This window comes from Sceloporus undulatus, chromosome 8 (genome assembly GCF_019175285.1).
Source record: "Sceloporus undulatus isolate JIND9_A2432 ecotype Alabama chromosome 8, SceUnd_v1.1, whole genome shotgun sequence".
Classification (NCBI taxonomy): domain Eukaryota; kingdom Metazoa; phylum Chordata; class Lepidosauria; order Squamata; family Phrynosomatidae; genus Sceloporus; species Sceloporus undulatus.
In genome coordinates this window covers 13,114,805-13,136,517 of record NC_056529.1, presented here as the reverse complement: position 1 = coordinate 13,136,517, position 21,713 = coordinate 13,114,805, and the positions used below count along the sequence as shown (strand labels likewise).

The window sequence follows — 21,713 nt, the reverse complement described above, 5'->3', positions numbered from 1 at the left end:
TTTGCTGTAACAGCTATTATAATTAAGAGGGAAAATGGAGTCAATTGTCCATGACTGGCATGAGGTTCTCCTGACCAAGTAATTCAAAGATGTGTATAATAATGGTGCCAATTGTGTGCTTTATTTGGCATGTGATACGTGATGGTAGACAACAGAGAAGTAGGAGCTTTAGCAACTGCATGTTCCAGCAAGTGCACCTAGACTAACTTTTCAAGGCTCCCCAGATGAGGTTTGTAAAGGAAGAAAAGAGATGAGTCCAGAACACAGCAAACTGCAGACTTAATTTTGTTTTGTAAGTTTAAAGTTCATTGTTCCACTTTGTAATAACTCTTGGGGCTATAAACTTCAACCTGCAATAAAAGCTATCCAAAACCCATTTACTCTGTATGATAGATGATGTAAGGACGAAAATCCTCCACCTGTGACATAAAAAGATCTTTTATGGGTTGTATTATTTTAGGATTCAATTACTACCAGACTTTTACTTTGTGATACCCTTGATTCAAGAGTGTCATTCTCTCTTATTCTGGCTGCTACCACTCAATATTTAGTTTACAGTGACTCAATATTTAGTTCACTCTGGAAGGAATAGCTCTTTGAATTTAAGTAGTTATCCTACCCGATTAAGTTATGTTAATGGTACACTCTGACATAAAACAATATCAATTAAAATTTAAGGACATTAAGATAAAAGTGGTTTATTTATTTATTTTAACTTGTACACATGTATAATACAAGCCTCTCAGATAACTATGTTATTGGCCAGCATACATACTGTATGTAGTACATAAGTAAATAACTGCTGGCATGTTGAATCAATTTTGACACAGGCAGAGATATCCACATTTATAGTGCTCTGCCTGGAAATTAAGTAAAATGAGCCAGGAACAGATATATTCTCAGTGGAAAGAGTCAGTGTGGCTAGGCTGGCAACCTGAAATCCATGGAAATAAAAAGCACAGAAATAAACTTGGCATTATAACAGAAGTGGGTAGCTGCCACCATTCTGGGGTCTGCACTCACCCCATTTTCACCAACCCCAAGATCTTGCCAGACCACACCCTCCTCATTTTTCAACACTGGAAATGATCATAAGATTACTTCTGATTTTGAAAAGAAAAGCTATTTCAGGCCTCAGAGAAAGGATAGGCTTACATGACCAATGCTCTTACCCCCCAGGAGGTTCTGGAAGTGCAACAGCCACTTATAGGCTGAATTTCCCAGGATGGGATGTCTAGGTATATAGAGGGAAGTCCTGGAGACCACATCTGGCTTACTGCCATACTGCAATATAATGATCAGCACCAAGAAATTAATCTCATCTACCAAAAAGAACAGCTCTAAGTTGTAGAATACAAGGTAAGCCAAGAATGGGGATGCTTTATGACCAGCAGGGAAACACAAGACGATGGAAATAATAAAATGAAAAACTATATAAAAAGATGAAAGGATGACAGATTCATTCAAGGAAGAACTATTTGAAGATGAACCTATCATTTTAGAAAGTAAAGTGGAAGCTGCATGCAGACTTGGGAGAAATAAACCACCAGGAAAAGATGGCATATTGCTTCAACGTATAGGGTTGCTTCAAGTACAGAGACAGAATCTACTCTAGTTCTAACTAAAATCTGTAAAAAAAATTAGTAAACAAAACAATGGCCCACAGATTGGAAACACTCAATATAATTCCAATCCCCAAAAAAGGGAGCACCAGGCATTGCAGTAAGCATAAAACCATTGCATTAAATTCCCATACAATTAAAGTGATGCTCAAAATTCTAGAACAAAGACTTATTCCATATATGGAGTGAGAAATGTCAACAGTTCAAGCTGGGTTCAGGAAAGGAAGTGGCACTAAGGATCATACTGCAAAGATAGGATGGATAAAGGAATAGATTAAAAAATTTCAGAATAAAATCAACCTGTGCTTAAAAAGTATAGGAAAGCTTTTAATTGTGTATATCATGAAAAACTTTGCATTATCTCAAAGAAATTGGTATGTCACAACATTTGTCACTAGGGGGTGTGGGGAATGTGGACCACACTAGGTGACATTTCAGAGGAGGAGTAAAAACAATTTGAGCCCTCCTCGCACTGCTGGGTGTGTGTATGCTATGCTGCTACCAGTGCCCACCCTTTCTTCTCTGCTGCCCTGTATTCTCTCTACTGAAGAGAAAGCCAAGGCAACAAGGAGGGGCAGGTGACTGTGCAAGCATGTAATATGCAATAATTATTTGCCTAGTTGCCTGGGAAGATATCCCTAAAAGGAGTTAGAAAGGTAAGCATTTCTTTTAGAAATATCCAGGTAAGTCATTATACATTTTTTAGACCTAAATGTGCTTAGTGCAATTGGTCACACAAATAAGAAGCAATATACTTACCTGTATGCAAGTGCCAGCGCCCAGGCACAAGCTGCACAGTAAAGACTGTCATGTACTTTTGCCTTCTGTTTTTCACCAAATGTTTTTGTGGGGAAAAGACCAGTGGTTGGACTTTGGAAAAGCAATATTGTTGATCTGACTGCAAAGAGAATGTTTTTAAAAAGTGACTCTTAATTTCTCCCAACTTTAAAGGAACATTTTTTCAACCAAAAGAAAGACAAGGTTTAAAAGGAAAGAGAAAATATAAAAAATAGAAATAGCTAAACATGTACCAAGAAAAGGAAGGAACTATAAGAAGGACACAGTGACATTTTTACACTGTACCCTTGTGCTTTGGTTGTTTTTTCTCACTGTCTTTTACATCCTAAAGCCCTTGGCAATATTTAGTGACTACAGCTTCATAAGCATCTTGTATAACACCAAAAGTAACTGTTACAGCTACCCTTCAGTGAATCCAGACGGTAGTAATTCTCAAAGATGCCTGATGCAGAGGCAGAATCTTCCTTGCCACTTCAGTAAGAAGATACTTAAAGTAAGCATCTATAGCATAGCATGGAAATGTTATTTTTTTAGCCTTGCTGATTGAAGATTCTGGGAACTGACTGAAAAATTAACTTTTCCAAGGTCGAGAAAGATGATTGTTATAGGTGGGGATGCTTATGGTAAAATGTCAGCCTCATCCTGCTTGGTGGATAGGGAACATTTTGTTATATACCAACTGTATGGCTTCTGTGTGTAGGTAGGTTTTATTTATAGGCCATTATCTGTCCAGTTTGAATTTATAATATTATATAGGAGTGTATTATATTCATCTTTTCAGTGGCCTCAGCTTAGATTAATTGCATTTTAATGATTTGTGGACAATTTCAGTTATTAAACAATGTGATTCAGATAATTCAGTGAAATTTTCTGAAATGGGCCTATTACCAGACCCTATCTATTCTGGTATAGGAGTCAGAATGTTTTGAACAGGTCTCAAAAATTGTCCCTCTGGGATGGATGGAGAACGGATAGAGAACGAAACAGAATGAGTGAGGGACTTCTGCATGCAGTAAAATGCATCCCCCATTCATTCCACACTCGTTCCTGGCCCCTTCCGTTCCGTTCTCCGACTGTTCCCTGAGCAATAAACTTCAAAGTATACCCAACAGATGGCCATCCAGCCTCTGCTTAAAGAATGGAAAACTTCAGTCTTCTCAGATCACAGTGTCATGTATCAAAGTATCTGAGACTGGTGCCAGAAAAAGGATGGTAGACATTAACTAGTCATTCTTTCTTTGAGAAAAGAAGTGAGATTGACACAACCAGTTATATTACTGTGGTCCATTCAACTGTGATCATGTTGAATGAAAACCACAGTAATATAACACAACAATCCAATAACACAACAGATCTTTCTGCTATATTATTAAGCCTTCCTTCATTTGAACTATCATGATAAAATGAGTACAGTGTGCATACACAGAAGTGCATGGGTTCGCAACCCATTATTTTCAATGAAGCGCAAGCATATGCACTTTTCTCCTTACATGGGGGTGGGAGGTCCGCAATGGATCCCCCCATAAGGGAAGGGACTACTGTAGTTTTAAAAATAAATAATAGGTTGAGCTTTAAAATATAATTATGATCATGACATCTGAACCTTGACAACAATGGTGGGTTACAAACCACCAAAAATACGTATGGAATACGTATTAGGGTTAGGAAGGGGTGGTGCTTCCGCACCCTCCTAACCCTAGTACGTATTCCATACGTACAACATGGCGGCGCCCCTTCCACATGGGGGCCGCCATGTTTACGTATCGGACGCTGTGCATCCGCACATGTCGCAGCGTCTATGACGTCGCGAGTCCGCCTCTGGCACCTCGCGACGTCATAGAGGCGCCACTTAAAGAAGCTTCACGGTGTGGCTGCTGCGGCTCCCGCAAGGAGCAAATGGCAGCGGCGGCAGACCGCCTCAAAGCAGCAGTTTATAACCCGCCAATGTCACCTAAGTAAATGCAGCTTAGCCTAAACTGTCAGTTCATTGCCCATCTGAAATAGTAACAGAAGACGAAAGATGGTGGATGTCAAAAAGCAGTACTGTTAGCCACTGTTGTATTTTAGAATTCAATTGGTCACCTACTCCACTCTACAACAGATCAAACCATGGACATCTTAAAAGTTTGTCCGAACATCTATTTGAAGAGACTGTTTCATATGCGGCAGTAGTGTTTTTCCCTGACAGTTTTAGGCTGTGCTGTCATTGTGGCTTTTTAGTACTGAATAATTAAGCCCACTGCTCTAGTGATGTATCGCACAACCATTACCTGGCTCAGTTCAACAAATGGGCAGGCATTTAGTACTTAAAGACACAGCACATTTAAGTAGGTCATATGGCTCATGGTTGGTTGCTTGTTTGTTTTCAGAGATAATGTAATAAAATAGCTACGTGTCTGTGAATATCACCGCTGTTCAGTTCCATCTGAATATAATCTATGGTAGGCTACATATTACTTCAGACTGAATCTGTGAAAACATATCAGCATCTACATCTAATATCTGGATGTTTTCTCACACCAATTTTATATCACAAGACCACACAATTATTTTTGTTACATTTCTTTTCATTATAACTAACAATTCATTGGGAAAGGGATTAGAACAAAATTAAAACATCAACGTGCTTCTCAACAGAAGTCAGGCTGTGGATACCATATTTTCATGGATTATATTTAGCCAAATTTCTTTATTATCCTGTAACTAGCTAAGTAAATGAGAGCTAGTGTGGTGTAGTGGTTTGAGCATTGGACTAAAACTCTGCAGATCAGGGTTCAATTCCCCGCTTGGCCATGGAAACCCACTGGGTAACTTTGGGCGAGTCACATTCTCTCAGTCCCAGAAAACCCCATGATAGGTTCACCTTAGGGTCACAATAAGTCAGAAAAGACTTGAAGGCAAATCACCACCACAACCCTATGTAAAAGTGAGATTTGTGTTACATTTAACTTCTGTAAATAAAGATTTGCTTTGGTTTTTATACATATTTGGCCATTGGAAATGCTGTCTTTCTGAGAGCTTGGATTCAGATAAACTGTCTATGGTGGCAGCATTGAATACAGACCCCTCAAGGACAGAAGTTGCATAATTCCTCACAGATACCTTGAGGGCATTTAGACAGTCTCCAAAGACACCACAGAGATGCAGTGAGAACTGTGGAAATCATCATAGTTGGTGGATTAAAGCTTAGAGACCCAACAATTGGCCACAGTGGTGGGACTGCCTAAGAAAAGCTCTCACAGTTGGTGGCACTGGTGGGATTGCCTAAGTGTAAACCCCACAGTTGGTGGGTTGGGAAAACCCCACATTTGGTGACCACAGCAGTGGGATAAAGAGTGAAATCCTCATATAAAGTGGCTACTTCACCATTGCCACCTACAAAGTTATTTAATAAAGCATTATAAACTATAAACAATGGTAATTTGAGATGTTAAATGTTACAGGAGAAACTACTTTAAAACTGAATTACTCCTCCAAGATGAGCAGCAATTCATGTTACTTCTTCTTCTTGAAGGGCTGCATGCTGCCCCATGAGCGATCTTTGTCCATTCCTTGGCAAAGAAGCATTTTGGATTTTCCAAATACTAATGGCCATTCAGATGAGACACAAAACGTACTATTTTCTCATTCTTTAAGTAGTTACATTCAGAAAATACTACAAGTGCACACACAAAATTCTTTGCTTTTTGTTCAGACTTACCTATTCGGTAGTAATGATCCAACTTATCCCACAGGCTCTCTCCGTCCCTTGGAAGATTGATGCTTTTGAGAGGTTCATATACAGAACCTGAAGGAAGAAGTTATGAGATCTTGATTACAACTATAGCAATAACATGAAATGAGAATTACAACCATCATAATGATAGGGATTTGTTGTCATCTTTGATAACTCATTTTTCTAGCAAGCTAAGTCATACTGCATAGCTATGAAAAAGGAGGAGCACCCCTTTCTTGGATGTGAACAAGCTTCATATTGGATGACAGGGTCTGCAAATGCCAGAGGCATGTGGGCCACTCACATTTACCATATACTTTATACACTTCTATTTTTGAAAAGGCCCACACAAGACCTAAAAAAGGAGGGTAAGAACAAAATTGCCATTCTGGGTGCACCTGCACTGTAGAAACAATGCAGTTTGAAACTAATTTAAATGCTGCATCACCATCCTATGGAATCCTGAGATTTGTAGTTTTACAAGATCTTTAGCTTTCTCTGCAAAAGGGTGCTGGTTCCTCAGGATTCTGTAGGATGGAGCCATGGCAGTTAAAGTGGTGTCAAACGGCATTATTTCTACAATGTATATGCACCTTGTGTCCCTTAGGAAATGCAAGAGGTCAGGGGGATCAGAGTGCACAGAGACTCAGGGTGAGCCACAAATATTGTTCTGACCACACTTTACTGACCCCTATTGCAATGTAATGTAGCAGCACAGAAAAGACAAACATACATCTTGACCTTTGCGCAATATCATTTCCTCTTATCAGCTTAAGAAAATATTCATTCTAAACAAAATATATTACATACCATTTTCTTTTGGGTACCAATAACCTTTAGGAATTGTGTAAAATACTGTAGTAATAATACAATTTTATTTTACAACTCTGTACAGGAAAAATATTTCTGTTCTAGCTCTAAACGTATGTCCTCTACCATGTCCCTGCTTTGCCAAACATACTCATGAAAATCTGGGGACTAACTGCAAATTAAAATATTAATGTAAATAATCTAATATACATATTATAAGAGCCAGCAGGATGTAGTGGTTTGAGTGTTGGACCATGACTCTAGAGACCAGGCTTAGAATCCTGGCTCAGCCATGTAGTAAACCCAGTGGTCACACTCTCTCAACCTCAGAGGATTGCAATGGCAAGTGCCCTCTAAAGAAACTTGCCAAGACAACCCTGTGATAGATTTGCCTTCGAATAGATTTGCGATAAAATCAGAAATGACTTGAAGGCACACAATAAATCTGCATATTATAGCATGTAGAACAACCCACTATGTGCTTCAGACCTATTGAGCATTACAGTGCAGCATTATGCACTGAAGTTACATTCAAGCTAACAATACTCTTTGCTAGTTTTGCTGAAACTAGCTCAACCCTGCTGCCTCTCTGGAATCTAATTTAAAGGTTCTACAGTATAAATCCACCTGTAGTTACTTCTATGTTAATAAATCTGAATGTAATATCCCACCAAAAAATACGATTTGCTCATGGCACCTGTTTTTCTATCAGTGCTTTTAAAACAATCATACAAAATGCAAGAGAATGTCTTTAAAAAGAAAAAAATATTTCAATTTCTGTAAAAACTGAAGTGCTTGAGGTCAAATGACTGTGTATTGTGTTTATTTAACATGCTGACTGGAGAGGTAAAGAAGAGAATAACTACTAAATGTGTTTTTATTTTTAATGTTCTTTAGAGGAATAGCTGGTCAGTACATTGCATACTAATTCTGCAGTGTATTTCATATGAATATGAACACAAATAATTTTAAGTATAATGAACCCCAATGGCTGTTTATGTACTCTACATTTATAATGAATATTCCTGAATAATAACAGAGAAGAGTCTGCTATTGTGAAGTCACAGAAAGAACTATAATACTGTACTGTGTAAGGATTCGGCAGAAAGTGAATCTGCAAACTAAATCAATCTAGCAAAATAAAGGTAGGAATATTGCTACTGGCACTGTTACCTGCAAGAAAAGCATTGTGCAAGAAATAAGGAGCCTACCTACATAAATAAAACAGAAATTGATGATGATGATGATGATGATGATGATGATGATGATGATGATGCTTTCACAGCCTACCAAGTGTTACTGACTGGACTTTTCAATCATCAATGACTCGGATTCCATCCATAAATGCAGGAATCAGAGAGACACTGCTCATGCTGAAATTTACCTTCCAGGGCCTCACATCAAGCCAGAACAAATATTTCTGGTATACAGAACTCCAGAAGTAGATAGTAAAGGGCTTTTATAATTGCAATGCTCTTTACTCCCAAATTTCCAAGAAAGCAACACAGAAACAGAGAGAGCTCTTTAGTCCAACACTCCTCTCATATTTTGGAGAAAGGAATAGAGCAGGGGTAGGCAACCTTTTTGAGCCAGGGGCCGGGTTGCTGTCCCTCAGACAATGGGGGGGGGGGGTAAATAATTAAATAATTTTTTAATAAATTAAATAGATAAATAAACCGGAACAAATGTAGGACAAAATTTTCAAATGGAAGACACTTTTTAAAAATGGAGGACACATGAAAAAATTTGCTGATTTTTTTAAAAAATGTTAATATAAATGCATGTTTCTGAGGCTTCTATAGACAACTGCCCCTCTTGCCCGCCGCTTGACCCCCCCTTGCCCGCCTCCTCCTGATAGGCCAAAGGCCCCACACCCTCACGCGAGAGGCCAAAGGCTCCGGCGGCAATCGGCGACAGGACCAGGCTGGGGCCGGTCCCAAGGCCTTGCTGGGCCACATCTGGCCCGCGGGCCATAGGTTGCCTACCCCTGAAATAGAGATTGTTTCATCCACCTAATACTTTTTGTGCAAGTTTCCTGTCATCTGTAGACCCTGCACACTATCTGATTCCCCCATTTTGCTGCCAGCACATGTACAGGCAACATTTCCCCAAAATCAGGACTGGTGGCAGAGTACATCTTCTGCATATTTTCTAGAACAGTTGAAGGCTGAGACAGAAATATTATTGAAAGCACCGTGTCTTGCTGCTGTACTGATAGTTTAAAATGCAAGAGTAGTTTTGGAAAATGGCCCTAATTAGTTTTTCCCTAAGTTTAAGGAGTGCATTAAAATCTCATAATGAATCTCAAATTAACTTACTTTCAGCAAGCCTTTTACCTCTTACCATTTTGTTGTACAGAATCAAGACTTAATAGTACAAGCCTTAATAGTATATCAGTGGAAACATGAATTAAATTAACTCTCCCTGTCCCTCAAAATGTTCCCAAAGCAGGTTTGGAGTAACAAGGGGGTAATCCAGACTGCCCCAAAGGGATGGGCTGGAGGCACCCAGGTTCCCTCCGGACCAAAAAGAACCCGGAAAAACCAGGGTGGTTTTTTGGCATGCCGGGACGTCACCAGTCCAAGATGCAAGTGCAGCACCTAAAGGTGTGGATGCGGCGCAGTGTTTGCGTCATGCACGCGCAACACGTATAGACAGCACTACGTATTAGGGTTCCAGAGCATGCGGTTGCCACACGCTCTGGAACCCTAATTTCAGCATCAGCATGATGCTTTCGGCCTATCTGTTTTGGGTCCAAGTTACATCACTTGAAAAGCACAGAAAAAAATGTTCTACATTAAAGAAGAAAAACACACCAAACACAATTTGACATCAAGCTAACAACTTTGAGCCACTTTGTCCAGATTTAATCAAATTCATTTTGCTTCTAAATAAACTTCTAATGTTATTTTTTTCAAAGAACATAAATTGGTAGAAGTGTGGTGATTAAACTACCTTGCAAAGTGATAGTTATCAGTGCTTAGTCATATTTATTAATCTACAAAGTATATGAATAAAAACATTTTGTCAATATGCATATTTCATTTGCACATTCGTGTATATTCTTATAAATGAATAGCATTGTTCAAATTAGAACAGTGATATATTCTTGCTGCTTGCTAAAATGTTTAAACATTAACTCATACTCTGAGTCACAGATTATTTTTCTGCTACTTTTCATGGCTTTAAAAAAATAATCATCTAGGATTGGCAAGGGAATGATATAAAATTTAAAATTCCTGCCATAATGCTGCTACAAATGCCAAAATATGCTTTCAGTTTTAAGGATAACTAGAAAATGATACTCATTTCACCAATGAAGTAACTTTGCTGCTCCCACTTGTTACATTACTTTTAAATTGACTTTGTTATTCCTGCACTGGTGCAAGGAGGGGGAAAAAACTGGTTACAGGTAACTATGTAATTTGTGGCTCATAATTCCAAGTGCTACGATACACAATCCCAAGAGTACATAATTCCAAGTGTACAATATACAATATCCATATTCAAAAAGATATGTTGGCCTTGCAAAATGTACACTTACCAGGAAATCTGCCATCTGAAGCCCAAAAAACAAAAACAAAAGTACTGTATTATTACAATCAAAACAATGCCTCTGTTTTCATTGTGGCTAATTCTCAACAAGTGAAAGTAGAGCTCTTGTGTTCATTTGACACATTCGGTTCATTTAAGATACTGTACACAGTTTTATAGCACAGACTACACAGATCTCTTGCTAACGTTTGAAACAGATGCAGGGACTTGTGTGCAATCTGTGATAGGCTGAGGGACAGGCCATTATCAACAAAATTAAATCCAGAACCAATCTGCATCCTTTTTTCCCTTAGTATGTCTTGCTACACTTGCAGTATTGGATTAACTAATGAATCTGCTTGACTTTTTACTCATTTGCTCAGTTCAAAGGTACTGTACTGATCAGATCGATTAGGTACTTGATCCAAGCACCCCAAGGAACAAGGTGGCCGAAGCCACCATTGGGCGATTTTAGTTTACAGTAAGACTCTGTCAAACATCTACCCTTCTACTCTGTCCACCATGGCTCCGCTACTGACCTTTTTGGATGCTCCAAAACCTGCCCTCAACTTGTACATGAGGTTGACTTATAGTTGAGTATATACGGTAACTTCTACTACTGCACTCATTTAAAAGCATAAGTGTCTTTTGCAGCAAAGTTTCTCTTTCTGCTTGGTTATGCAGTTAATCCTGTTGAATTGTTCCTACTACCATTCTTAGGGTCAGATAGACGAAGGCGCCATTAAAATTAATGACCCTTTTACCCCACTCAAGCAGACTCATCCACAGTCATGTAAACATACCAAGGGTTAAAAACAAGTTAATGGGATTGTTTCAGAATACAAGATCCAACTTCCTAATGATTTCCAAAGAGAGAAGTGAAGAGAAACATCATGTGTATTTAAAATTTGCATACATGCTAATAATAAACTGCATCTCTTCATAAATAAGCAGATTTGGGAAACAATTACACCTGTCAGAGCAACAGAAGACAAATCCACTTCTCTTATGCCTATTGGTTTCCAGCCAAGTCATTTTGCTCAAAAGCATTTTAAATTGATAAAATACGTTGCTGCCATCAGACATCTTAAATACACTGCCTAACAAATCCTATGTTAAAAATATGCTTAATCAGTATAGCAATCTATTCCATAGCAACAAATGGATGTAATAAAAACAGGATTATGGCTTCACTGCAAAATCAAGCAGAGAAGGAAACAGATAAATGGTCCTATCTTGATGATATGCAAGGGAGTGCATATAATTAAAAAGCAAACAGTGTTTTGCTACTGTTTGAGTTCCACCTACGCTTTTGCAAGTGTATATGTTGTGTTGTGTCAAAAACTATTGTTTTGATATTCAGGCATGTCCAAATTAACACAAAATATGCAGGAAAATGTATTACTGATCAATCACTGCAATTATTATTTTTTCTCATTCAAACAGTAGCAAGTCTGCCAACATATTAGAAACATAGTTCCACCTCACAGAAAGACGAAACAGCCTGGATTAGTACTTTTGGCATTCTGGAAATATCATTTTATATTAAAAGTATTTAGACACTAGCAGAGCAGGCTGTGTACTTTATTGGGCAACCATTAACAGCCAATCTAATATTCACTGCTCAGTCTCTGCAAAGTCTATTTATGTAACATCAATAATGCAGAACAGTAATTATTTGTCACTCTGTTCTACAAAATAAACCCTCGTATTGCCTTTTCAGATATTTGTGCAATTTCTACTAGGACAATAGGATACTGATATATTCTACGAGAAACACTTAAAAGACATGGAATCCAAGGGTCAGATTTTTCTCTGCATTTAGTAAAGCTGCAGTAAACAGGGACAGATATTAGTTGAAAGGAAATGATGGGAGTGAGAAGTGTCATATGCCTTTGTGTGGCTACAGACAGAAATGCGATACATTACACCTCCAGTGCCTTATGAACAGCTGAGCTGGCAGATATATCCCAGTGGCCACATGAGGTCAAAGCTTGCTCAGGCTAGTACTGACCCCAGCTGAATCATGCATGCATGAAATCCATAACAGAGCAAAACAAAAGAGATCAAACTGATGTGAAAGATAAGCAAATAGAACTGGGATGGGTGAGGGAGACACAGATTTTTTGTTCATAAGCCACTCTTCAAAGCAGTGATATCAGTCCTGGGCGCTAAGATGTTGTTGGATGAGGAATCCCTGAAGCCGCAGAGAGCATGGCTGGAGAATCTGGGAGCTGCAGTCTTCCAATAGCTGGAAACGCAAGTTATGAAACCAAATGACACTAACAGAAGTAGGCAGTTAGTAATTGTTCAGCTCAAACATACTGAAAAAAGAATCAGTGTAAGAGTGTCTTATAAGCCTTAACATACCAATAGTAAGTGTAGTGAGAAGCAGCTAGTTGTTGAGGTTCACAGGTTGCCTGCCCTGTCTTATAATATGGCATCCTAAAAGGTATTTGGGAGTGCACCAAGAACTTATTTTACCTATGTTGTGGGTCAGGAGGTGTTAAAGATGAAAGTGTGAAACTAATGCAGTTGTGGTGGGTTGGATGGTTGAAAGGGTGAACTTCACATTCTTCAGCAGTTAACCTTTAAGCTATATACTACCTGAGGCAAGCAGGCCTTTGAGCTGAAATCTTTAGACAACTATTGTCCACACCAGCCTTTCACAACCTGGCACTCTGAAGGAAATCCCCAATATATTTTTAAGCACTTCATATGTATCATATAGTAAGCTTCACAAACAATTCTGTAGGACAGAGCTGTATTGTGGCATTATCTTCCCAGTATACATCAAGATTTGGTGCTCTGAAAGGGTGTGATTTGTATAGAGCCACCTAAGCAAACACATAGTATGTTTTAAATGTTTTTTTAAACTGCAAACATGTTTCTTTCAATATTCACTCATAATTCCAGAGCCTGAGAAAGAGACATAACTAAATTACAGCCATCAACACTTTTTAATGTTACTAGCAAACATTAAAAGTAATGTTCTGTCTCACACTAAAGAGAAGGGAATTTTTTTTAATGAAGATATTCGCAGGCAAACTGAGCTAAACAAATGAAAGGTGGTCTGAAAGAATGATACTGAAATTTATGGCTACCTTTTTTTTTCACACTGTTCATAAAAACATAGCATAAAATTCCTCATTACTCCCTAACAGGGCATGCCATCTTCCCACATCATCATTACCACATGTCTATGGCAAGTTCATCCATACATGACTGACTGATGATATCCCTGTATGTTGTCGCCTGAATAAGTATTTATTTTCCAGCTAAGGTTGTGTGGGAGACTGTTGTATGGACTATGCTGTAACCGCAGATGAACCCAACAGTTCTGGCTTTTTTTTAAAAAACACATGTAGACTTCAAATTTACAGTCTAGAAACTTGACCTAACATGTTCAGCTAATGGATGATTCATCATAGGGCTCACAGTAATTCCACCAATAGTCTAAAATTACATTGCTTATATTGCTACTTCATAGTGGACCAGAATAAACTTCATAATGAACCTTGTGAAGAAACGCTACAAAGACTGGTATTTCTTAGTTTAGCAAAGACATTTCCAAAGTGTTTAAAATGATGCGTGGAGTGATGAAAGTGGACAAAGAGAACTGTCTCTCTTGCATAATAGTAAAACTTGGGTCACCTAAAGGAACTGACTGGGAGCAGATTCAGGAAACACAAAAAGAGAGTACTTCTTCACATAGGACTTATGGTATGGAAGCAGTTGCTACAAGATTTGGCAATGGCCACTAGCACCAACAGCTTTAGGAAAAGACACATTCATGGAGGACAGGTTTATCAACAGCAATTAATCATGAAAGCTAATGTATTTATGAACAACAATTAGTCCAGACAGCTAATGAAACCGACAGGTTCATAGGCCTTGTGCCAGTGAATACCAGGTGTGCGGAGGAGGATCGCAACACGAAGAGTTGGTGCCCTCTTCCCACAAGCCCCTTAGTTAGCAACAGTTGGAGATATAATACTGGACTAAAATACAGTAGTCTGCCCTAGTACACAAGCATGTAAAGATACATGAATATGGTGTCTGCCACATTCCTCCAGGTTTCACAGATTACTGAGTGTATTACGCCCACAAATAAGACAACAGCTGAACTGTAAAAATGCACACTAAGGATGGGTTGGGTGTTGTTATTTTTTAATTAAAAGTTTTTAAAAAGCTCCGAATGCTGTCATAATGTGTACTAGGTGCACAGATTTCTGTAGTCAATAGCCTTTACATCCCCAGAAGGATCAGCATCTCAACTGAAAAGAGCCTTTGAAAAAACCCTACATTTCATGCTCTTGCTGCTTTAAATGATCCTGGCTATGAATTTAAATGTAATAATAGTATTTTAATATCTTCTGAAATGAAAAATAATTGTGCTAATGAATCCCTTCCAATTACAACCAATGAAATCCACGTTCCACAATATCACTCAGGAATATCGGCCTCCCCAACCATAAATGATCACAACTTTGTTTCCCAGCAAGGACCAGGATGCCTGAAGCACTCAGTTATGGAAAGAAACACAGTATGAGACATTGGTAACTGTTAAAATAGCATTGATCAATGGTTGCTGCACCAGCCAATACTACATTGCTTCTTGTCCAACTGGTACAGTAGTAACCCTGCATTTTGTAAGGTTCTGACTGTTTGCACTGAAACTCGGAAAAAATCGTATAAGACGATGCATTGTGACCAGCTTCCAAACACCCAAAAACATTCAAATTGCAAGCTTCACATTGCTTCAACATGCAAAGGAATCTTGCAGCACTTTTGAGACTAACCAGGTGAAAGAAGGTACAGCTTGAGTCGTAGTCTTGATTGTAGACCAAGTCTACGAAAGCTAATGCTACAACTTCTTTCACACAATTAGTCCCAAACTGCAAGACACCTTCGCATACTAATATTCTAGACTAACATGGCTATGTCTCTGAATTCTATTGACATATGTAGTAGATATTAACAGAGTTCTTACAACTTACAACTCAAATCCAAGAGTACACCGGCAACAAGTTGCAATAAGAGAAGCACACACATATATGCAGACACACACATGCGCACACACAAACATACCCTTAAAAACAAAAGCAAGTGACCTGTGAGAAGTCAGCACTTACCAAACCAGGAGAAAGCACGAGCAGAGGTGGTTCTGTCAGCATCCAAACTGGCCATTTCAAGCTGTTGCATCTTATCACAAACGTCTCAGGCTAAACTATAGCAATTTTTGAAAATGTTAGTGAGGGTTAGAGGCAATCAGGTTTAAATTAAGGAAAAGTAGTGTTAGCAGAGTTATTAACATGATGCAGTGTACAATAAAAAGGATAATTAGATTCATTATATTTTATGTTTTCCCTCCATACAGCAAACTTGATTTCCTATACCATAATTATCAATAAATTTTACTAGTTGAAGTGCCATTACGTACATTTAAATAAACCAGAATGCTATTAGACATTAACAGTTCTTATTATGCCAGATGATATTGAACATTTAAAACCAAGTGTGGGCAAGGAGAGGAATCTTTTAGCCTGATGAAATAAATTACAGGTCCCAAAGAAATACATTTATTCTTTGGTTAATGAAACATGCAATTGTTCTATACCACAACTGCACACAAATACATACATTCTTTCAACATAATACTGTTTTTATGTGGTACTCAAACTTTTTGTTAAGACACTTTTCAATGGCAGATTGTTTTTCTTCTTCTTTTTGGATATTTTTCCAGTATGTATAATTTTTTTATATTTGTTGAGATTCTGTCTCTTAACCCCACTAGAGAGCTCAACTTCTGGACCAACATATTTATTGCTAATGTCTTGGGGCATTAAAGTTTCTGCAATCTAGCTATCATTACCAACTCACTTTTAAGGGAATTACTGCTACAGTGGGCCCTCCCCATAGGCTGGGGATCCGTTCTGGACGCCCCAGCGATGGGGAAAACACGTATGCTCAAGCCCCATTTGTTTTAATGGGGGAAGCGCACCCGTGTGAGGTGCAGCATGCACACCAGGGGTGTGCGCAGCATTATATCTCCTGCGGCTTAACCTTCTGTGTAAGGTTAAAGCTGTATATGGCATGCCTGCGTATGGCCTGGGCAGCTCAAATAAAATGAACTCAAACTGGTTACAATGTCATTAATACATAAAATGGCAGGTTTTCTTCTCGAACATAAAAATATGAACATTTATCTACATGATTTTGGAAAAAGTGGAAGAGAGTTTGGGAAGTGATTCATCTTACATTATCAGGACTGAGATGGTGAAACTTTTATTGTACCGTCCTCCATGCACAAATATGCAAACATTTGAATTGCACAGAATTCTCAAGCAGGATAGTTACTAATACTAGTATACAAGGATTAATTCAATATAGATCATCACAAGCACATAGTATTCATACTACTAGATGCCTGATGTGACAAAATTAATTTCAATTTGCAGCATTCACAAGAGCAGTTTGGCCCAAATCTAATTGTTAGATCAACACATCCATATATCCTACTGATTCAATAGATATACTTTAATTAAAACTAATCATGGAATTTAGGGCTTTGCTTCAGCCTCATTTTACATGATAAAGAATTCTACACAACACAAGGGTTTACATATTCTTAGTTAGCAGACAAGAACCTGATCACAAGGTATCATTTTTCTATTTTATGAGTTGATATGAGCTAACCAGTGATTAAGTAACTGTTACGTGGATTTGGAAATGGTTGACCATCTGAACCCAAAGGGTGCTCAACAATGGCACCTTTTCATCCTGGAGAGAAGTGACCAGTGGGGTCCCACAGGGCTCTGTCCTGGGACCAGTGCTATTCAACATCCTTATCAATGACTTGGATGATAGAATTGGGGGCATACTTATCAAATTTGCAGATGAACCAAATTAGGAGGAGTAGCTAATGCCCCAGAGGACAGGATCAAAATTCAAAATGACCTGAATAGACTAGAAAGCTGGGCCAAAGCTCACAAAATGAAATGTAAGGTACTGCACTTAGGGCAGAAAAATGAAATGCATAGATATAGGATGGGGGACACCTGGGTGAATAAAACTATGTGTGCAAGGGATCTAGGAGTCCAAGTAGCCCACAAGTTGAACATGAGTCAACAGTGCGATGTGGCAGCTAAAAAGGCCAATCTGGTTTTAGGATGCATTAATAAAAGTATAGTGTCTAGATGAAGGGAAGTAATAGTGCCACTCTATTCTGCTTTGGTCAGGCCCCCACCTGGAATACTGTGTCCAGTTCTGGGCACCACAATTCAAAAAGGACATTGAGAAACTGGAGCGTGTCCAGAGGAGGGCGACTAAAATAGTGAAGGGTCTTGAAACCATGCCCTATGAGGAATGACATAGGGAGCTGTGGATGTTTAGTCTGGAGAAGAGAAGATTAGGAGGTGATACGATAGCCCTGTTTAATTACTTGAAGGGATGCCATATTGCAGAGGGAGCAAGCTTGTTTTCTGCTGCTCCGGTGAACAGGACCCGGAACAATGGATGCAAGCCACAAGAAAAGAGATTCCACCTCAACATTAGGAGGAACTTCCTGATAGTAAGGGCTGTCCGACAGTGGAACACACTCCCTCAATGGAGGATGGTGGAGTCTCCTTCCTTGGAAGTCTTTAAACAGAGGCTGGATGGCCATCTGTCAGGGATGTTTTGATTGTGACTTCCTGCATGGCAGAGGGTTGGACTGGATTCTACTGTGGCCATCACAGCACACAGCTCCTGATGTACATGAAAGAACTACATCTGACAATAGCACTGTCCAACATTTCAGAGAACAGCTGTAGTTCATCTTCAATGTTGATTCCATATAAAGTTCATCTAACTGTCACTAAGCCATCGCTGCTATTTCTCCAAACATCAAATCACAGTATTAAGTGAAATAAAGCTTTACATGTACAGTATAGAGGCTATGCATGACAGAATGACATGATTACAGCTACCCGCTCCCCAGGTATACTATACAGCACTACCTCTAGGAACACTAACTTTGAAAAAGGAAAGCCCAGAGACAAGGCAAAATGGGTGGGATGGATAGAGAGAGAGAGAGAGGATGGGGAAGGGAGGGAAGACTTCAATGCAGTTGACCCTAATAGCAGCACGGCCATATGGCTGTGCTGCCATTAGGAACAATGGGACTTGAGGGTCCATAGATTTTGGTATCCGTGGGAGTGGTGGTCTGGAATGGATCCCCCACAGATATCATACTTGGAGCTCATTCAAATCACCCCACAGTGGACTAGTCATAATTCTCTCATCTTTTCTGTGGGGAAAGAGGACCGAGGAAAGGGTGATCAAATTGCCAAATATTCCAGATACACAAGTGACTAATTAGATGAGTTTTGTATGACGAAGGGAAACTATATGGCCTACCCACGGCCATCTCTAACAAAGCCATTTGTTACGTGAGTTCAGTTTTTAGATCTAATTTTCAAAATGATGAATGTACCCAAATCATATTACCAACACACATTTTCTGCTTATTACCACACATTTAAATATGGCCAGCTATCTATAATTTATCAACTACTCATCAGATTGTATTTGCTAAAAGTACTGCTATTCCTATCGCACACTGGCCAAAATTAGCTGGCATTAAGGCACAGCACAAGAAAAGACACTGTTAAAAAAAATGTGAGGTCTCTCCTTAGAAAGTACAAGTTTTGCACAAGGACTTGATCTTTACTGGAGAAATAACAATCAAATAAGTATGAGAAGTACAGTATTTACCGTATATACTCGTCTATAAGTCTAAAAATTTATGCCCAAAAATTGACCCTAAAATCCTAGGTTGATTTATTTATGAGTTAGTATAGTAATGTGATAGCAGCTCTTTCAGATTTCCCCATGCGGTTGGGAGAGAGAGCTGAGTCCTAGGTGAATGATTGCTGTTCAACAGAGTCCCTCTCCCACCTACACTGGCTGCAAATGTCTGGGGTGTCAAGGGTGAAACCAAAGTTGAAACACTGGAGCAAAAAGCTTCGATTAGAGTCCCTCTTGCTGTGCACACACACACCGAAGGAGCCTCCAAGTTTTACCCTCAACTTATCCATGGGTCATGGCAAAAGCTGTAATTTTGGCCCCCAAACCTGCCCTCGATTTATACATGAGGTCAACTTATAGTCGACTGTATACAATAACTATGGGCCTGAACAGACAGGCCAAAATAAAACTGCTTTGGGTCTCTTTGGAGGTATGCTGTTTAAATGATGCACGCATCCTAAGAGGCTGGAAGCCACACCAAAGCCATGCTCCAGTCCTAAGGACTAGAGCACAGCTTTGGCCTCTTAAGATGTGTGTGTCATTTAAACAGTATACCTCCAAAGTGACCCGAAGCAGTTTTATTTTGGCCTGTCTGTTCAGGCCCTATAAGTTCTTTGTCTTGCCACAACTCTTGTGAATGGGCTGTCATGTCTTTCATATTTTGTGCTGTTTAATCCAGTGACAGTTTTAGGACTTGATTATTTCTGCAGTGTGGTTCGGACCCTGGAGAGGGGCAGTGCAGCCTCCTGACCTGCTACAGTTGGCTACCCCTAGTCTAAGTATTAGCCCTTAAGGGAAGCTAATTATTGTTCAAGGCTGTACTACATTGGCAGTTTAAGAGGACATTAATGTTAACCGGCTTGTCTAACACAATGATGTGTGTAGTATGCTCCTTCAGTTTACAACTGGAAGTAATCTGAAATTTAACCATCTAATTAAATCAAATATGTAGCAAAGTCATCCATCTCTGGAGAAAGCGATTTTCAAACCACAAATCGGAACGCCTGTATTTACTAGCCAATAATTAACTGTAGGGACTGTCACTGTTGTGTGGCACACAATGTTATTGTTGTTTCTTTCCTTTGCAAGGAAGGACTACAAATCCGAAGCAAGACTTTCTTTTGTCCCTATAAAGGTAAAAGCACCTTCCGTAGAAAAGAAGCTAGATGTAGCCAAACAGGTTAAGCAGGTTATTGAAGCCCAGCGCATGCCAGTGCGATATTTACTCTTTACACTTTAATTAGCTGTGTGTTTATCAGAGTCAGGAGAAGAAATATAGACGAGCCGCAGCAGAGTTTGCGTCTTCAACGACGGCCGAAGTTGCTGTCACTTTTTGGAGTGATTTGTGAACTGCCAGATGGATCAAGCGGGACAAATATAGCCACAAGGCAATGCAGGACAAGGCTTGCTGGTGAACCAGGAGAAGCAGCAGTGGAAGCGCATAGTGAAGAGAAGGGGATGTGGGGGTTATGAATGGAATAACTGAGAAGGCGAATCATGGTAGGATTGCGCCAACATAAGGAAAATCAGATTGTGAAAGTGCAAAACAGAGGATAAAGAAAAGATGGGGGGGCGGGGGAAGCATGGGAAGGGAACCAAAACAATGGAGGGACAGTCAAATGGGAGAATAACATTGGCAGCATCTGTGGCTGGCTCTTCAGAAGGTGATGCCAAAGCCACAGATGCAGAGGAAACTCTTCTAGAGCCGGAAAAACCCACATATCCAAACCTCCTTGTTTGTTTGTTTGTTTGTTTGTGTGTTTGTTTGTGTGTTTTTAGCTTCCTGGCAGTGAGATCCCTCTGACAGAGGGGTGCGCAGGCTCCCTGGAGCCCCTTCTTTGGGGGGCTTTCAAACAGGGGCTGGGGGCCACCTGTGGAGGGCGCTTTGACGGGGAGTTCCTGCATGGCAGGATGGGGCTGGGCTGGGTCAGGGCTCTTCCCATCCTATGACTCCGTCCAAAGGACTCTGGTCCCATGTTTCTGGACTTCATCTCCCAGAATCCCCGGCCTTTGTATAGGTTTGCTGGGGCTTCTGGGAGTTGAAGTCCAAAACAGGCGGAGGGCTAAAGTTTGGGGAAAGGCGAAGAGGAGGAGGAGGAGGAGAGAGAGTCTGGGAAGAGACGAAGGGAAGGAAGGAAAGAAGGAAGCGGGGCAGACCTGAGCGCTTGGAGCGGGCCCTCAGCTCCAGCATCTTCCAGCTGACGTCGGCCAGAGCGGAGGCCATGGCTGCGGCGGAGACGTCGGGCTCCAAGTTTCCTTCTGAGGAAAGACAGGACTCCCTCCTTCTTCTCCCCCTCCTCTTCTTGTTGCTCAGGGCGACCGTAAAGCGCACTGCTCGAGCGCATGCGCGGTGGCGCGCAGCGCGACAGTGTCGTAAAGCGAACCCGGAAGCATCCTTGTGACTCGAGGACTCCGCGAAGGCTATGCTTTTGGCTGCGGAGGGA

The 21,713-nt window shown here is 40.0% G+C and overlaps 1 protein-coding gene across 7 annotated transcripts in view; it reads right to left on the bottom strand.

Annotated features, from left to right (window-relative positions):
* The window catches only part of PHKB (phosphorylase kinase regulatory subunit beta), a 116,065-nt gene extending 94,484 nt beyond the window's left edge, over nt 1–21,581 (bottom strand). For 2 of the 7 annotated variants that reach the window (XM_042480738.1, XM_042480739.1), the window contains exons 1-5: nt 21,427–21,579; nt 15,615–15,709; nt 10,490–10,504; nt 6,121–6,207; nt 2,382–2,520 (exon numbers count right to left, since the gene is read on the bottom strand). In XM_042480738.1, coding sequence (XP_042336672.1) covers nt 2,382–2,520; nt 6,121–6,207; nt 10,490–10,504; nt 15,615–15,684 — 311 coding nt within the window. In that variant the 5' untranslated portion in view covers nt 15,685–15,709; nt 21,427–21,579. Of the gene's footprint in view, nt 1–2,381; nt 2,521–6,120; nt 6,208–10,489; nt 10,505–15,614; nt 15,710–21,426 lie in introns of all 7 variants that reach the window. The other 5 variants (XM_042480744.1, XM_042480743.1, XM_042480740.1 and 2 more) reach the window with 4 other exon arrangements.
* Nucleotides 21,582–21,713: the final 132 nt, after the last annotated feature.